The sequence below is a fragment of the Pygoscelis adeliae genome, unplaced genomic scaffold (genome assembly GCF_000699105.1).
Source record: "Pygoscelis adeliae isolate BGI_AS28 unplaced genomic scaffold, ASM69910v1 Scaffold133, whole genome shotgun sequence".
Lineage (NCBI taxonomy): Eukaryota > Metazoa > Chordata > Aves > Sphenisciformes > Spheniscidae > Pygoscelis > Pygoscelis adeliae.
The window spans coordinates 3162026-3179727 of record NW_008824475.1 but is presented as its reverse complement, the minus strand read 5'-3'; the positions used below and the strand labels follow the sequence as shown (position 1 = coordinate 3179727).

Genomic DNA, 17702 nt, shown 5'->3' with positions numbered 1-17702 from the left:
AATAATATGAAGAAATAAATGTAACTTCAGTGTCAAGACAGTGGAAAGATCCTGTGAGTTTGGTCAGTGTAATGAGAATAATAAACTTTACTGGACTAATGAAACCTTAACTTCTACTTGCAAGTATTCTTAAGTGATCTGAGAACAGTCATATTGGAAAGAAACAACAGAGCCTGTTTACAAGATATGAAGTATTATCTTTGACATCTTTTGATATACTTAGAAGTCCATCTGTGGAAAACACATGAAGGGAAATCACTACTTCCATAAGTTAAAAAAAAAAAAAAAAAGACAAAAGAAAATTGGTGCTTATATCTAAAACCATAGCTTAGATAAAGACACTTTACCTTTCTTCACATTTATTTAGTTATTTCTCTGAAGGAATTAACTTGTGTAAATTACCAAGCTATTATTGAAATATGAAAATACAATACGAATGATGCAGATGTTTTGCAGGGCAGACTACTGCAAACGGGCTTTATCCTTCCTGAATGATTGAGAACCAGTAGGAAAGCTTTTAGAATTCCTGTGCAGTTCAACAAAGGGATTCCTTCTGAATACTCCTGGAAGGGAAAGATCTTACTGAGTATCTATGGGGAAAAGATATTCAAATTGTATATTGTAGACATAGGGTCTTAACATAGCAGTTCTAATCCTCCTCTATGCTTTCTGCTATTTCCACATTAGTGAAAGGAGCAGCAATTTTAAACTATTTCAATGTGCTCTTTTAATGTGCATTATTTGTGCTCTCCATGCTTGTGTTTTGCTCCTCTATTTTCCTTGCATTTGGTATGATACAAAGCTCTAAATTAAATTGGTATAAAAGCACTTTGCAGTTGAAGAATAGAAGGAAACTTTAAAAAGTCAAAAACTCACCATGAAAATACTATGAGTCTTCCCTTAGAATTTTCTCATATTTCTAGCAATACTCACATTTATAAACTTTTGATCTACTTGTGCCAGGAAGACTTAGTGTTACATTTGTAGTCCAACCTATTTATCATCAGCACTGAATATCTTTTTATCTTCAAAACTTTGTATCCTCAAAAAAAATTGTAAAAATTCTAACTGAAACTCCACCCACCCCTCTACTTGTAAACCTAATGTGGACTTCTATTCTTCAGGGCTTGTGTAAGTGGTTGTAGTTGTTGTTTCCTCCCTTCTGGCCTGCATACATGTTTCCACCCTATAGTGACCAGAGGTGCCAGTGGGGGTGTTGTATGCCTGTGTCTCATTCTAACATGGGGCTTGAAACACATCTGAATCCAAAGGTGGGCAGCACTCTCAGACCTCACATTTTAAACATAGGAAAGTCTGCATAGTGTCTTATAAAATGGATCTATTGGTGTTTGTTTTAGAAGGTGCTTTCTAGAACATCAGATATTTCTCTGTGGTTTTCTATTCTTGCGAACAGTAAGTTATTTCAAATGCACCATTAAATTATTTGAAATGTATCATTACTGCTTGAGTGTAGTTCAAATTGTAGGAGAATCCCCTAGCTTCTTACTGAAAATTCCGCCTGCCCTCAGTGTCCTCTGAAATGTGAAGGATCGACTCTCTCACTTCCTGGGATGCTCACTGGTGCCAGGGTTCAGCATGTAGGCTTCTAGAGCAACAGTAATATCTGTCATTTTGAATGAATACAAATCTCTAACAATCTATGTTTGTACAGTCCCAGTGGAAACATGTGGTGTCAGCTGTGCTCGCAATACTTTAAAGGCTTTATTAAGTCAGCTGGCAACACACCCTGTCTCCAGGCACTGAATTTTATGGCAAAGGAGCTAAGAGACTGAACCCTTCCCCACCCCCCCCCCCCTTCTTTTTTTTCTCCTTTCTCATGTCAACTAGCTTTCAAAACCACAGGAATTGATTTTATAAAAGGCTTATGGGTGTGCTGCTATGTTGTTAATACCCACAATATAGTTTACAGGTGAGCATTTATACCCACCCACACAGTTTTACACATACACATGCACACACCATCAAGTACCTTTATGCAGTCTGATATAAACTCCATTCAAATTATTACTATTGAGTAAAAGAGAAACTGTACAGAATTTATAAATAATTATAAACCAGCTTTCTTAGCTCATGCAGCCATTTGAAAGGAGGCTGTGCAAAACTGCATGAAGGTTCTGGACCATATATCACAGTAAAAATCCACAGATACTCTGTCCAGTGGTCTTTTAAGGACTGCACTTGCCATTTGCTTTAATTTAGACAAAATTGTTTAATTGGTAAATGTTAAAATATTAGTTTGCTTAAGTCATGTTTTGAGAATCAGTTGTTCAAAGACTGAACTTTTCAGTGACATTCAGAATCTTTTCTCTTGCAGCCATTTCGTAGAGTGACGTTTTCTGTTGTGAGTCAGCCTCAGGACCCACATCAAGGGTCATTGCAGAGTTGCTATGACAGCGGTCTGGAGGAGTCAGAAACACCAAGCAGTAAGAGTTCATCAGGGCCAAGACTGGGTGCCCTTCCACTCCCAGAGGACAACTACGAAAGGACTACGCCGGATGGCAGTGTTGGTGAGGCAGAGCATATGGAAAATGGTAGGGGCAAACATGACATTCACACACATAATCTCACTAGCAAGTGATACTAAGTAGACTTTTGAAAGGTCAGTCCAAATAAATAAATAAATATATTAAATAGTTAAAATTGTAATTATTTTATTTTAAAGTTTGTTAAAATGCAGATATACAAAATAATGGAACATAACACTACTAATAAAACCAGCACTTTTTTTTCTTTATGTGATTTAAAAAAACATACTGCAGAAGCAGTTAAAACATTGAAAAAAATACCAGTAGAGGGCTGGGGAGACGGTAATTGAATTAAATGCCATATTTTTCATTTTAGATAAAAGACCATAAAAGACATGTATTCTCTTTTTCTTCCATTTTTGGTTCAACAACTACCTAGGAAATTTCCCAGAATGTAATATGTACAGCATCAGCAAAAGAAAGTAGGATTTAAAAAAACCACTCTAGAAAATTCCCTTTTCCCCAAAAACATTATATAGACTGTTTTCAAAATAGCACTCTGTCAAGTCAATTCTTCATTATTTAGAAAAGAAGAACATTACTTTCCTTTTCTTCACACTTTATTTTGTACAGTAGTTTTAGAACATCTCATTTAAATTCAGAGTCTATTTATGTAGAAGGGGAAAATGCTGAATCCTTATTTATTCTATAGTAATTATCCAATTAAAAAATAAAGGTAATTTAAATCTCAGGTTTTGTTTTCCTTTCTATTTAAAACTATTTAGAATTTTAAAAAGTCTTTTCAATTTGAAATGTATTTCATAAAACCTGAATGTTTTACTGTTCCCCACTTACTGGCCTTCATCTAAAATTTTATGAAGTCAGACACTGACTTCATTGTATTTTCATTTGCCCATAAAAAATAAAATAAATTATTGTATGTCAATGTGTACAGATTTTTGATAACCAATGAAATAATGGGTTTGCTAATCCAATTGGAATTGGTGGATATATGCAAGAAGGGTGGTGTATTTTCTGTTATAGAATGAATGAATTAGTTTGGCTAAGTGCATGTTTTAGTTTTTCAGTGATTACAGCACTGGATAATTGTTCTTGGGTTTCTGTCTTTCCTGAGATAGACATGTTGACCCAAGAAAAGTATATTATTCTCCATGATAAGATATTGCCAAATCTAGTATGTATGACTGAAGAATGGCTACAGCAGTCTACACATGCTTATAATGTATACCCCAACAGCAAATGACTAATTGACCAAAAAGGAAGATGGTATTATCCATGTAAAAAGAAGATATATTAGGTTACATATGTGTATAAGTGCGTGTCTATATATTCTCCTCGGTTGTTTATATGAATATATCTCTCTACATTTCATTTTTCTGGGTGTGTGGTAGGGGATAAAGTGATACTGGTATTACTAGAAAAAGTCAGAAAAAAGTTTCCAGACTTTGTTCCTAAATTGGGATGATTATTTTATTGTCTGTTTTGTAGTGAGATCTTGTGGTTAAGATAATGAAGCTAAACAATTTGTTAATTCGCCTGGACATATAGCAGTGTAGTAAATTGATAGACATTAAATTCTGAGTTCAGAAAGTATGCTAACATGGAGTATGCCTGAACCGTACTGAGAAAACTGTAGAGTTACAATTGAATATATTTTTTAATCTATTCCGTAGCCAATGAAAATCATCACACTTACTGAAGTGTAATTGAAAATGAAGAGTGCTTGAGCAGTGTCAAAAATTAAAGCAAACCAGTTTGTTTAAGTTTTTGTGTTGATGCAAAAACTGGCATTGCATTCTAATAATTAAAGTATTTTAGACGTTACTTTGCTTTTTTGAAAGATGATATTTTGTATTTGGTAGGATGAGTTTCTTAGATTCAGTTTTAAAAATAGTACTGTATAGATAGAATAGATAGAAACATACAGCTAGATAAATACACTATTCCATGAATAAATGAATGAAAACAAAATAACCATGAAAAAAAGATTGAATGGCAGGACTCTCATATAGCAATCAGGAATTCCTTCTCCTTTATAAAACCTTGAACTGAGACCTTTGAAAGGTGGGTGACATTGTGATGAAAATTATACTCTACAGACTTTTGGATTTTGCTGTCACATTTTAAAAATAAGATTTCAACAGTGGCATGTCATCTTCCTCCAGAAATTTTTGTTAACAATAATATATAAATAATGACAGAACAGGATGGAATGTACTTTTGTTCCTTCATATATGTAATATCTGACATTTGAGTGAGAGTTTTCTGTGATCTGATTCTTAAGTCCACTTGTATTTTAACTATTTTAAGCACAATTGTATTGTTCAAATTCTGATAATGTAATCTTCAATATTAATGCATCATTCTGACAGAAATAGAATTGGAATTGAAATCTGTCAAGTGTTCATTTATCACATTTAATTGGAATCTAGGTAATCTGCAGTGTTTAACTTGGTTAGGTTTTAATCAGAATTTATACTGGATTTTCATGCAAATTTTCCATGGAAACAGCACTTTGGAAGCTATCTTAGTTATGAATTGTTATTACTTCAAATATTTAGCATTTAATTTCAGTTGGTGTGAAACAATGCAGCTATAACTAATTGCTTTGGATTTCCTTTCATTGTAAAGTTTGAAATTATAATTTTCAGCACAGTACACTAAACACTCTGATACATTTCATACTTCTTTTTGCAAGCTAAGATGACAAAGGAACACAAGTAATTTTTATAGTTAAGGCAAATATAAGAAGGTTGAGTTCACAGTCAGAGTAAATAGGAAATTCAGCTTTCTGTTTGCTGGTAAGAGGCCTCTTTCTATTTTCTCAGATGAGGATAAAATGCTGGAAAGAAAAAGAAAAAAAAAAGGGTAAGGGGGTTGGTTTTCTTAGAATATGCTGTACATTACCTACCAGCCTACATGACTGTCAGATGTAGATTGAAGTTTTGTTCTGATGATTAGCTGTGGTGTCAGATGCAAGAGAAAAAAAAAAAAAGGGGGGGGGGGAGAAAAAAAGAAATGTTAGCAGATTGACTGTGAAAATTCAGTATGCAAAGATCTTGTTAATTAGTAAAATCTGCAGAGCCAGAAGTAACTTCTGAGTTAATTTATCCCCTGCCCTTGGAGCTTTCCTTACAAGGAAATTCTGCTCATATGTGCAGGCTTCTTCTCTAATTTTGCTGTTAGAATGGCACTGTCTTAACATAAATTGCACAATAATTTTCTCAAGAACATTTTTATTGTATTTGTATATCAAAGATAAAGACATTACCATGGTAAATGAGTTTCCTGGTCTTTAGTCATAGCCTTCTGTTTTTGACAATGCCTAATACCACATATCTCGGAGGAAAGTTGAAAAAAACTCCTGTGGCAAATACTTCCAGAATTACCTATGCTCCTGACTCTAACAGTTAATAGTCATCACATGCATTAAATGGTGGTTTTCTAAATAATAATAATAATAATAATAATAATAATAATACCAATACCTAATTTATCACAAGTCATTAACCCTCTTCAAGTTACTGGCCTGAAGGATATCTTTCAAGAGGAAATTCCTCTGAAGGTTATCAAAATTATTTTTATTTGCTTTTTTATCTTATTTAACAGTTTTAGTGACTGTCCCTTTTTATCATTATGAGACAGATCATGGAAGTATTCCATTTTACTTTTTAAATAGTGTGGGTTATTATGTTTTCTTATATTTTATCTTTCCGCTGAACTATATATATTCCTAGGTTTTTCAGTCTTTGATCATCTTATACTCGTTATTTTTTTCTTTCCATGCAATTCTATTTCTTCTAATGTAGGTAGGGATAGCTGGAGATGTATTCTTACCATTTGAGGAATGGACAATACAGCCTTTACATATTAATTCTTATGTTATTAATGACACATACAGTCTCTAAGGAGAGCTTTTTATTGTCGTGTTTCATGTCCATTCACATGGTCCTGTCAGGTATCTCTCATGTTTCCTGCAGCCTTCTTAGAAATATTTTATTATATTCCTTTTTTTTCCCCCCAGTTTTCTGTATACTTACTATTTAGTTATACATGTAGTGGCCTAAACAGTCTTATTTTTTGTTTAATTTAGCTAGAGTACCTATAGCAGTGAAACTGCAGCACTGTAGATTTTGGCTCACATTTTCTTCCTTGGAGAATTGTTTCCATGCATCATAATTACCCTGTTTACCACACCTGAGATACCTGTGTTAAAGCTAGCTCAGGTATTTCTGCATGAACATATCTTTGGTCTGGAGCACAGTATTTTAAGTTAGCCCATGTTTCAGTAAGCGTTGGAGAACAGCAATCATGTCTGTGAAAGAAGGAAAATAAGGGAATGGTTTACAGCTTCCATTTTTAGAGGGGGAAATGGAGTAAAGAAAGATTAAGTGACATGTCTGAAGTCATGGAGGAAGTAAGGGGCAGAGCTTGAAAAGGAGCTCAGAATTTTAGTGATTTAGTTACTTGACTCCCACAAAGGAATCAGTAGATAAATTACACTCTGGCTGACACATGAAGAACTAAAAGGCAAGGAAGAGAAGTGCATTATCTCGGTTTATATAGACTGACAATATGCTATGTTCTCAATTACAATTTCAGATTTAGACCATAAATGTCCAACTTCCACTGTCAATATAGAGAAAGGGGTTATGGTATGTGAGATTATGACTTGCAAATGTGAAAGGAATTTTAACAATTACTAAATGTAATAAATTTTATCTATTAAGAGCATTCTCTCTTTTAAGATAGAATATTAATCCGTTCTCTGGACCAAAGTGTTAATAAAATGAAAAAAAGAATCCACTAGTTTACAGAATCCATATTTACAGAATCCATTTCCCTTTAGCTTTCTGCAGTGCAAATAACACAGGCTAATGTTCTTGAAGACTTAAATATCCTTGTTGTAAACATTGCAAACTAGACATTCACTGACTTATTCCATAGAATTACTGTACTTTTGCAGTTCCCATTATTTTCAGATGTTCTGTTCTCTTGAATTCAGGTCCTAAAATTGCATGTGAATAATTTTGTTTTTAAAACTGTCCTGAAAATGTTAATGTGAGTAGTCCATCTGAGAGGTTGAGTCAGTAAAGATTTTCAATGTAGTGATTACATGCTAATAGTTCCTTTTTTTGTTTGTTTCTTTTTTCAATGCTGTTACATCCATTCTTTCTTAAATGTTACCCTGCGTGCATGAAACCAAAATACCAGAAAGTGCTGCACAAATTATTATATAATACATATACATAAGAATTCTTAACCTTGTTTCTGATAAATCCTAACCTATAATTAGGCACACAATGAACTCTGGATTCTGTAAACCTAGCAACATATATGGGTAATGTTTTGGAACACATACATATTCAGTGATGGATTATGTCTTGAATCAGTTTGTTCTGAGAATGGAGTATTCTGATAAGATCTGTAAAAATGCATTTTTTAAAAGGAAAAAAAAAAAAAAAACAAACAAGCCAGCTCCTAAGACAGAAGACAGACTGTGCAGGGATCCCTGTTACACTAGTGTAGTCTTATGCAAGGCAATGAACATGGCTGGGACGAACAATTACTGTTTTTGTCCTTGAATCTTTTTTTCCATTTTCATCTTTTACCATGTTCCTTTAGATGACCTTACTCTGTATGTCTGTGAGTTTCTTCAACAGAGGAATATGTGGTTTGCTAACTTATATGCACAGTAATACTTTAAGTTTCAAAACTATGTGGTATTTGTTCTTTAAGAGTTATTTGCATTTTGAAGTGTTATATATGTATACTTACAATAGAAATGAGGGAAGTATATTCTGACTGTGTTACAAATTCCTAGTGCTGATATATATTTTTACATATATTTTTACTTTATTAGGTTAATATTACAGAAGGATAAGCAATTATTTTAGATTGTGCATTACATGTCATTGCACTAAGGCTTACTGTATGTTATCTACTATTCTATGTTTACATTGTACTTCAAATGCGTAATGCAAAGTAAAGGACCAAATACAGGCCAACTGTGAACAGAAATAACTCTTGCTGAAGCCGCCAGAATAGTGTATTGTTTATATCCTCTCTCCTTACCTTTTTGTTTTCCATGACCATCCAGAGAAATACCAACAACTTCTGTATGTTGTCTATTCATGAAGTATACCTGAGTATCACTGTGAGTTGTTTTCAGCTTGATCAGGATTTTGGCTGCTGAGAGAATGTATACTTGGATTTGCTGGAATCAAAGAAGGAATGCATATTTCTGTATTGGAAATCCACCCCTACACATTGATATCAAAGCTAACAAATTATTCAGCATTTTCTGATTTTCTGAATTATAGCTTTGTTATTTTTCTTGCTATTCTCTGTCTGTTGCTTTGCCATTGTATTTGCTCTAGTTCCCTTTGTGCTTCATGGTGAAGAATAGCATATGGCTTTTTTTTTTTTTTTTTTTTGAGCTTTATTACAAGATTGCTTCCTCCACTCCTGATTTCAGTATCCTGCTCTTGCAAATACGTACAGCAATAACTGTTCACCACTGTTAAAAGCAGTATATTGATATCAGACAACTTGAACTGCCATTTACTAAATCTTAGCTTTATTTTATTACCTTTAAAAAAGAAAGTCTGTATTTACATTCCATCAGTTTTTAATCTATATTTTGAAAATGGAGAAAGACTTTGGATTCTTAAAGAATCATTCCTGCAGTTATATCTGTTAGGATGAAGCAGTGAGGGAAGGGTTTATATGTATATGTGGGTGTGCACACATGTACACATCTTGGTGAGTCAGTTCTTACTGCAAATACTCATGAGATCTAGACAGTTGCAGTTACATAACCTGCCTCATCTATGAATTTCAAATCAATTCACTGAGGTGGGTATGAAAGAACATACTAAACTGGGAGGTGGAGAACTAAATTGTCAGAAAGTGAAGTGCTATGTCCAATGTCATGCTATGAATTGATCTTTAATCTGGTAATTGATCCAAACACTGCCCACCCCTCAAAAAGTAACAATTTAGACACCAACTTCCAGTTTGCAGTCAAGTTGATGAGGGTTTTGCTATTGACTTAGTGGAGTTAGGCTTTTGTCCAAGTCCTCTGTGCCAGCTGCTAGCTCAGGCTGCCTCCCACTGATGCAGACTGCAGAACTCCCTTTGATACTGTTGGAGTCCTGAATGTAGAAGGAGGACAAAATGCATTCCAAAATTTACAGACTCAAGGAAGAAGAGACATCTGGGTTATGAATGGAATATTTAGCAACCTTTGCATCCACGGCAGCTTCTTTCCTGGAAAAAATCTAATGCAGATAGTAAACGGAAATTTATTTTTCCTTGGTTCAGAGGAGCCCTTTCAGCATGCTGTATTTTCCCAGTTCTCTATTTGTATTTAATGACAGTTTCTTCAGTTTCCTGGACAACATTAGATCTTTCTGTCCTTTCTAATCTTCAAGTATAATGAAGGTCCAAAAGAAGTCCTTCATGGGGGTATTTCTTCTCCATTTCAGTGAAAAATAATTTTGTTCTCTACTGCTGGTTCCCAACTACTGTTCTATTCTACTGTATCTATTTATTTAATATTAATTGCAGCAAATGTCAATATTTTATTATATACTGCCTTTATAAAATACATAATTTTACTACTTTTGTCTTTCTCATACAGGTTCGATGTTTTGGGTTTGATGTTTTAAAAGCTGGGGTAGTTTTTCCTAGATGCAAAAAAGTCTGATGAAATTATAAGAAGAAACTTCATCTTTTCCCTGAGTCCCTTTTTAAAAATATCAAGTATGAATTATTGATTCAGAACAAAAATCTGACCATATTTTCAAAATAGTGTGCTTGGACTGAAGGGACAAGAGCATGTCTAATTGGCCACACAGTTGAACCTAAAGGAATCATAATATTCACAAAGATCTGTTTTTAAAAATCTGCAAACTAATTCAAATCTCAAGCTTATTAAATTGGCATGTGCCCATCTATATCATAAACAGATATTTAGATGTTAACTACCCTTGTTATATTAAGACTTTTACTCAAAGTGGAGTGCAAGTACACAGAACAGATAGGTATTACCCCGAGTTATTGATATATACACTAGTTTCATAAGTTGCATTTTCACATCTAAGTAAAGTCACTTCTTATAGTGTTCTCTTTTGTTTATTTGTAAAATAATGTAATTTGTAAAATTCACTGTGACAAAACATAGAAGAACATATAAAAAAGATAAAAAGACTCAATCTTGCATTTCTTTTTACATCCAAAACTGCAATTTTACATTTTTTTCAGCCTGTAGTTTATCAAAGCAACTTAAAAAAGTTTCCTGGAGGCAATATTTTTTTTTACCTGCTGATGTGTGAATTCAGAGTTAGAACAGCAAGTCTACTTATCTAGTTGCTATATAACTTAATTCTTCAAGTCTAATCATAATCTGGAAAAGTTCATGGTCCTGGCAGTGTTCCTGTGTGCCAGCCTTCCACAGAACTATTAATGAATCCCTTATATGGGAAACCCAACCAATGTATAGGGTCAGACCAAAGATCATCTGGTGGCCAAAATAAGGTGCTCAGGGAAGAATATAGCAGAGCAGATACATTGATTTGTCCTTCAAGTATTCTCCTATATATCAACAGTTTGTGACTCAGATTCCCTGAGCCACATACAGTCAATTTAAAATATTTATGGATTTATATACAGAAATTTGTCCAGTTTCCTTTAAGTGCTGTTGTGGTTTAACCTCAGCCGGCAACTGAGCACCACGCGGCCGCTCGCTCACTCTCCCATGGCGGGATGGGGGAGAGAATCGGAAGGGTAAAAGTGAGAAAACTCGTGGGTTGAGATAAAAACAGTTTAATAGGTAAAGCAAAAGCCGCGCACGCAAGCAAAGCAAAACAAGGAATTCATTCACTCCTTCCCATGGGCAGGCAGGTGTTCAGCCATCCCCAGGAAAGCAGGGCTCCATCACGCTTAACGGTTACTTGGGAAGACAAACGCCATCACTCCAAATGTCCCCCCCTTCCTTCTTCTTTCCCCAGCTTTATATACTGAGCATGACGTCACATGGTATGGAATATCCTGTTGGCCAGTTTGGGTCAGCTGTCCTGGCTGTGCCCCCTCCCAGCTTCTTGTGCACCTCCAGCCTTCTCAGTTGGTAGAGCACGAGAAACTGAAAAGTCCTTGACTAGTGTAAACACTACCTAGCAACAACTAAAACATCAGTGTGTTACCAAAATTGTTCTCACCCTAAATCCAAAACACAGCACTGTACCAGCCACCAGGAAGGAAATTAACTCTATCCCTGCCAAAACCAGGACAAGTGCATGCAACTATTAATATCTCTTTTTCCTAACAAGGGTTTCTAGGTGATTGTATGTCCCATTAGTCTTGGATTGGACAAAGGAAAAATAAACTTGCTAGCCTGGTAGAGACCAGTAGATATGAATTTTCTAATGAGAACGTTTTGCTTTGTACCCATAATGATCTTTGCTGTTGTCTCTGGAAGTACTTTTTTTCTGTTATTATTTCATTTCCTGAGAACAGCAAGTAATTTATACAGGAAAACAGAAATGAACAAAGTCTGAAAAACAAAGACTGAAAGGAAATGTGTGTGTTTCTTATGTATTTTAGCAAATATTAATGTCAGGTTAGTACGCCAAAATCTACAAACTGGTATTTGAAGGAATTAGAACCTCAGTGCAATATGTGACATCTGGAGTTCTGAAAGTTCTATTTTATAGGAGGTAATTGCTTTTCAGAGAAAAGTAACAATTTCTTTAATGACAGGAGGATTTCAAGGCCAGCATAATATAAACTCAGACATTTAAGTTTTTCTGAATATTACTATACTATCACCTAGATATGCTTTTTTGCCTCAGCAGCAACATATCATTCAATGTGAATGTCAAATGGTCGAATATCTAGAAAAATAATCATGGCATATGCTAGAACAAGACGAATATTAGGATTTTTAAGAAATTATATGAATTTATTAGTACAGTAATTTAAAATAAAATTCCAGAGGAGGTTCACTTGTTTTGGGCAAGGGACAACAATAACAACAAAACCCCCAACAACAACAAAAAAGCATTTTAGGCTCCAATATAATTTTTATGCACAGATAAAAGCAAAAGCAAAGTCAACATTTATTGTGTGAGAAAATGTATTTTAGTAATCTGCCTTTTAGAAGGGTGTTTTTTGTTTCTTTTGCATTTTACTTTAGACTGGTTTATTAAATTCTAATAATACTAATTTCAAACCTTATATCACAGTTAACTTGGAACATGCTATTAGAAACAAATTCACATCAATGATTGATCCATTCATGTTTAAAAAAGCTGTCCATTCTCATACTGCTTTTAAGAATTATGGAAAGGACAAACACATCTCTCAGTAAATAATAATAAAAAATATATTTTTGATACATGATTCAAATCTGGGCTTCCTTCTATCATGTAAAATAACTGAAATTAAGACATGAGTATAAATTTCTGTTTGGATGATAGAAGAAGTAAAATGTAAAGACAGTGAAGGAAGAACAGTATTGATGGAGTTAATTTATTTTGGTGGTTGGGTGCTCTCTTGCAACCAAACAAAGGTGCCCATACCAGCTTTCCCAACTTGCTTGTCTTAGCCTGTTTTTTGCTATATCTAAGGAACAAATCAACTCTAAGGAGCCAGGCAGGGGTACTTGTTCTTTTATTAAGCAATCTGCATTATTTTGTCAACAAGGGAAGCAAAATCAAAGTGTATAATATCTAAAATTGCATGTAAACAAGCCATAGGACAAGCTTATACCAAACTGTTGGGTTTTTTTTTCCCTATGGTTTTATGGCAGATTTGTTTTCTTGATCTAAGGATTTTTCTCTTTTTCTGAGATTGTAACAGTGCTATAAAGACCAGTAGTGTCCATAGAGGAAATCTTGGGAAAAGGCTTTTTAAATTAAATCTCAGAAAACCAAAAAGTGTGTGGTACTTGTGTCCTGCTGTCCTACTATCTTTAAACTGTTTCAGCTACATTATAGATTGTTTTCTTATGTAGGGTTATTTTGCTCCCAATTAATTCATATTGTCTTTGAAGAGGAGAATCTGTGTCCCTTTTTGGGCAGTGCAATGGCATTCGCATTATCATGAGATATTAAAGTAACATTTATCAGTGGAATTTGACATTGCAAGCTTTTATTACAAAGAGAAGGCAAAGAGATCTGGTGTAATTTCGCCTTCCACTGGTGTTAGCTAATAACAGAAACTTCTGTTCTCTAAGTGGAGAATAGAAACCTTTTTGTTTTCTTTAGCAGAATATTTGAGAAAAAAACTTAAGTGTGTATTGTATGTTATTTTATTAATATCTTTCAATGTTTAATTCCAGTAGCAGTGGCCATCATTCCCTGCTACTGAATTACATAATTTGTGCTAGCATTCTTTTCATATTCTGCCACGCATTGCAATAATAATACAAGGATTATTGTGATATGTCAGTAGATTTGACAGCTCTGGAAATTTTTTTATTTCTGTTGTCTCATACACAGCGACAGTTCAAGGACATGACAGAGTAATAGAATAGTTAACTTTAGTTTTTTTCTAGGTTTATAGTGGTTTTTGGGGGCAGGAGGGTTATGCAAGCTAAATAATATCAGTAATCATGACTGATATTATTATATATGCTTATTTTTAAAATGCAAACAATCTAAGTATTTTAGTTGTGTTTGAGGATGTCTGATTCAATGACAGCATGATTAAGGTACTGCATTTAATGCAGTTTCATTATTCAGTTAAAATGTTTTTTTGGGAAAAAAAGCGGGCAAAGATGGTTAAAATGAAATCTCCTGCTTAAAAATATGTACCAAAAGGTTTTATGCTTACTGAAAGTTTGTAATAGCATGATGATAGAAATTTCGTAATGACATGTAAAGCATATAAGAAAATATTTAAGCTGTCCTGGAGCACTGAAAAAATCATGATCGATCCTTTTTACAATATGCAAGGAACCTGCACAATATAACTCACAAGTCATATGGAACCTGCATGTATGATTCACATCTTTCCTGAGATCCTGTTTCCAACTAGGTGTACAGAAGTACAATGAACTGGCAGAGGAAAGAAACAGCATGGGCTTTGGTTCTACTCTTAGCATTATCCGGCCAGCACTCTCAGATTTTATCAGTTAGCATAGGCCTGAGGAAACCTGAAAGGAAAACAGAATTTAATAATTTTGACACCATATGTTATCCTTTTTTTTTTTTAAAGTGAGTGTAAAATAATCTATTCTGCCCATAGTTCTCTACCTGGATGACACCAAAGATGGAGGGGGAAAGATGATAGGAAAAACAATAATCAAATTTTAATCTGTACCAAAATGTCTTTGTGGTTTTTTTGATCTGAGGGACTCAACAACAGTGTGCAAAGGGCATGAGTAGAATTGATTTTTCCCACCCTTTGTTTCCACCTATACTGGAAATGGCCATATCTGCAGAATTAAATTTTGGGAAATAACAATGGCATAAGAAGCTGGCTGGTGGACAGACCTTGATGAAGCAAAGCAATCTGAGAGTCAAAGAGGAATACATACTAGATTTTATAAATGGCAATACAGAGGACAGGCTCTACACTGCCACAGTGCACCGTTCCTAACAAAGGATGTTCCTTAGAGGCATAGCTCACATGCCAGGAGCATAGATACGGAAACTTGAGACACAGCCAGATCTAATCTCACAAATAGTAATGGGAGAATACAGAAAAACTCAAGATGCCCCCAAAGGTACAAATAAGTGAATATTTTTCTCTTGTTTTTCTCTTCAAAAGAAAACAATTGCCTTTAGCTTTTACCAGGTAGAGTCCCACATGCTATTGCTTATGCTATGAATTTTAAGTGGAAAAACTTTCCCAAAGTATAAAGACCTTATCCTGAAGTTTCTTGATAAATGCTGTATTAACTGAGGAACTTAAGGAAGTTATAAAACTAAAATATTTTCTCTAACACAATTCTTCTCTATCTGGTACTGTTGTTTTTCCTGCCACGTATAACTGACTTTTAGAAGGTGCTTTTTCAGAAGGGCCTAAGTAAACAAACTGTACTGACAAGACAAATTTGTTTATTACTGTGAAGATAAATAGTAAAAGAATTGAATCAAGCCCAGGTCAGTAGTGATAGAAAGTCATTACTCTGAGGTGGCAGTTAAGTGGCTTGTGTAAAATGAGTTAGCACTTGGAAAATATTACCTACTGGAGAGGTGCTTATGCCCCCAAAAACATTAACTAGCATCCTGGTTGAGTCTGTCAGCTAAGGAAAGAGGATCTGATACAAAATCCATTAGTCTTTCAATAGCAATGGCTGGCAAATGCTACTGTCTTAGCTGGCTTTATATCATGGACAAAGTGTTCTGTCTACTCACAACCTGGCACTTCCCATCAGCACTAGGTTTATGTGGGAATAGAAAATCCACCTAGGACTGAATTTCATCAGTTGATTAAAATAGTTTTACTAAACAGTAGTAGTGAAGAAGACTGGTCAGGGCATAAGGTTCAAAGCAGAATTGCTTCCTATATTTCCTAGCACTTGTATTAACCTAATTTTAAATGTTCTTAAGTGAAAGGACTCCTTCAAGTTCAGATATATAAAGAGGTTTTGTAATGCTACTACAATTAAAAAATGTTAACTGTTGCCTCCTGGAAAGTAATGGTACTTTATAGTAGTGGAACTCAGGAGTGCTTGCATTCTATTAGCTGAAAATAAATCAGTTGTTCTCTGCCAAGAAAGGGTGGAAAACAGGGTGGAATAAACAAATTGTTTTTTCTAGTCTCAAGATTTTCAACCAATTCTGCTCTCCTGCGGAAAGGAATGTTTTTTCCCTAAATTTTACCATATTTGTTCACTATTTTCTTTCACAAACATCTCTTGAAACCATCTTGTGCTGTGATTTTCCCAGTGCCTTGACTACCTCTTTGATAAATAATCCCATTTTTGTCCAATTATATAAATACACATATATCTGTATATAAATGTATACAACGTAGTTTCCAAATAGATCTTGAGAGAACAATCAAACATGAAGAAACCCCATTAAAAGTGCCTTTTAAAATGTTTTTACTGTGTTCACTGACATATTTTTGGAGAACAGAGAATCCTTCTGTTATGCCTCATAATATGATGCCAATTGGTGAGGCCACACCTTGAATACTGTGTTCAGTTTTGGACCCCTCACTACAAGTAAGACACTGAGGTGCTGGAGCGTGTCCAGAGAAGGGCAACGAAGCTGGTGAGGGGTCAGGGAACTGGGGTTGTTTAACCTGGAGAAAAGGACACTGAGGGGAGATCTTATCGCGCTCTACAACTACCTGAAAGGAGGTTGTAGCGAGGTGGGTGTCGGTCTCTTTTCCCGAGTAACTAGCAATAGGACGAGAGTAAATGGCCTCAAGTTGCGCCAGGGGAGGTTTAGATTGGACATGAGGAAAACTTTCTTTACTGAAAGAGTGGTTAAACATTGGAACAGGCTGCCCAAGGAAGTGGTTGAGCCACCATCCCTGGAAGTATTTAAAAGATGTGTAGATGAGGCGCTTAGGGACATGGTTTAGTGGGCATGGTGTTGTTGGGTTGACGGTTGGACTCGATGATCTTAGAGGGCTTTTCCAACCTTAATGATTCTATGATTCTATAATCTGTTTTTAAAATCTCCAATGTCTTGAGCATTGAGAAGGCTTTCTGGGACTTGCCTGCATCATCTCTTTCACTACTAATCCCAAAGGGATTATTCATTTATAACAATTAAATCATAAACTCATTTAGGCAGTCTAAATCTGAGTTGTTCTTACCTTTCCACATCTCACACAGGACTAAAATTTCCTTAATACAATGCTACAATAGTTACTTCTTTTTCCACAGGAACTATAGTCTGCACAAGGGATAAAGTATTTAAGCTTACAGTATTTCTGAGATTCAGCTATAAGGAAGTAGATTAGAACTTCATCCACACTACTATAGTAACTGTGTAAAGAAGGGAATTACAACCATTAGAAACAGCTAAATATAGTTCCATCCTTAAGACCCTATATTTTGCAACTGCTCTTCACTTAACTAACACTTTATATTGAGACATAGTGAAAACACTGCAAGTAGAATCTATTCAATGAGGCAAGCCATTATTTATGAGTTGCAGATGACTAGATTGTAACTAATGCTATCAGTAGGGATGTAGAATTGTCAGAAATATCTAAACCTATTAT

The 17702-nt window shown here is 34.7% G+C and overlaps 1 protein-coding gene across 1 annotated transcript in view; it reads left to right on the top strand.

Annotated features, from left to right (window-relative positions):
• PCDH7 (protocadherin 7) overlaps window positions 1–17702 on the top strand; it is a 294798-nt gene that overhangs the window by 144000 nt on the left and 133096 nt on the right. The window contains exon 6 of the mRNA XM_009321401.1: window positions 2336–2552. Coding sequence (XP_009319676.1) covers window positions 2336–2552 — 217 coding nt within the window. The remainder of the gene's footprint in view (window positions 1–2335; window positions 2553–17702) is intronic.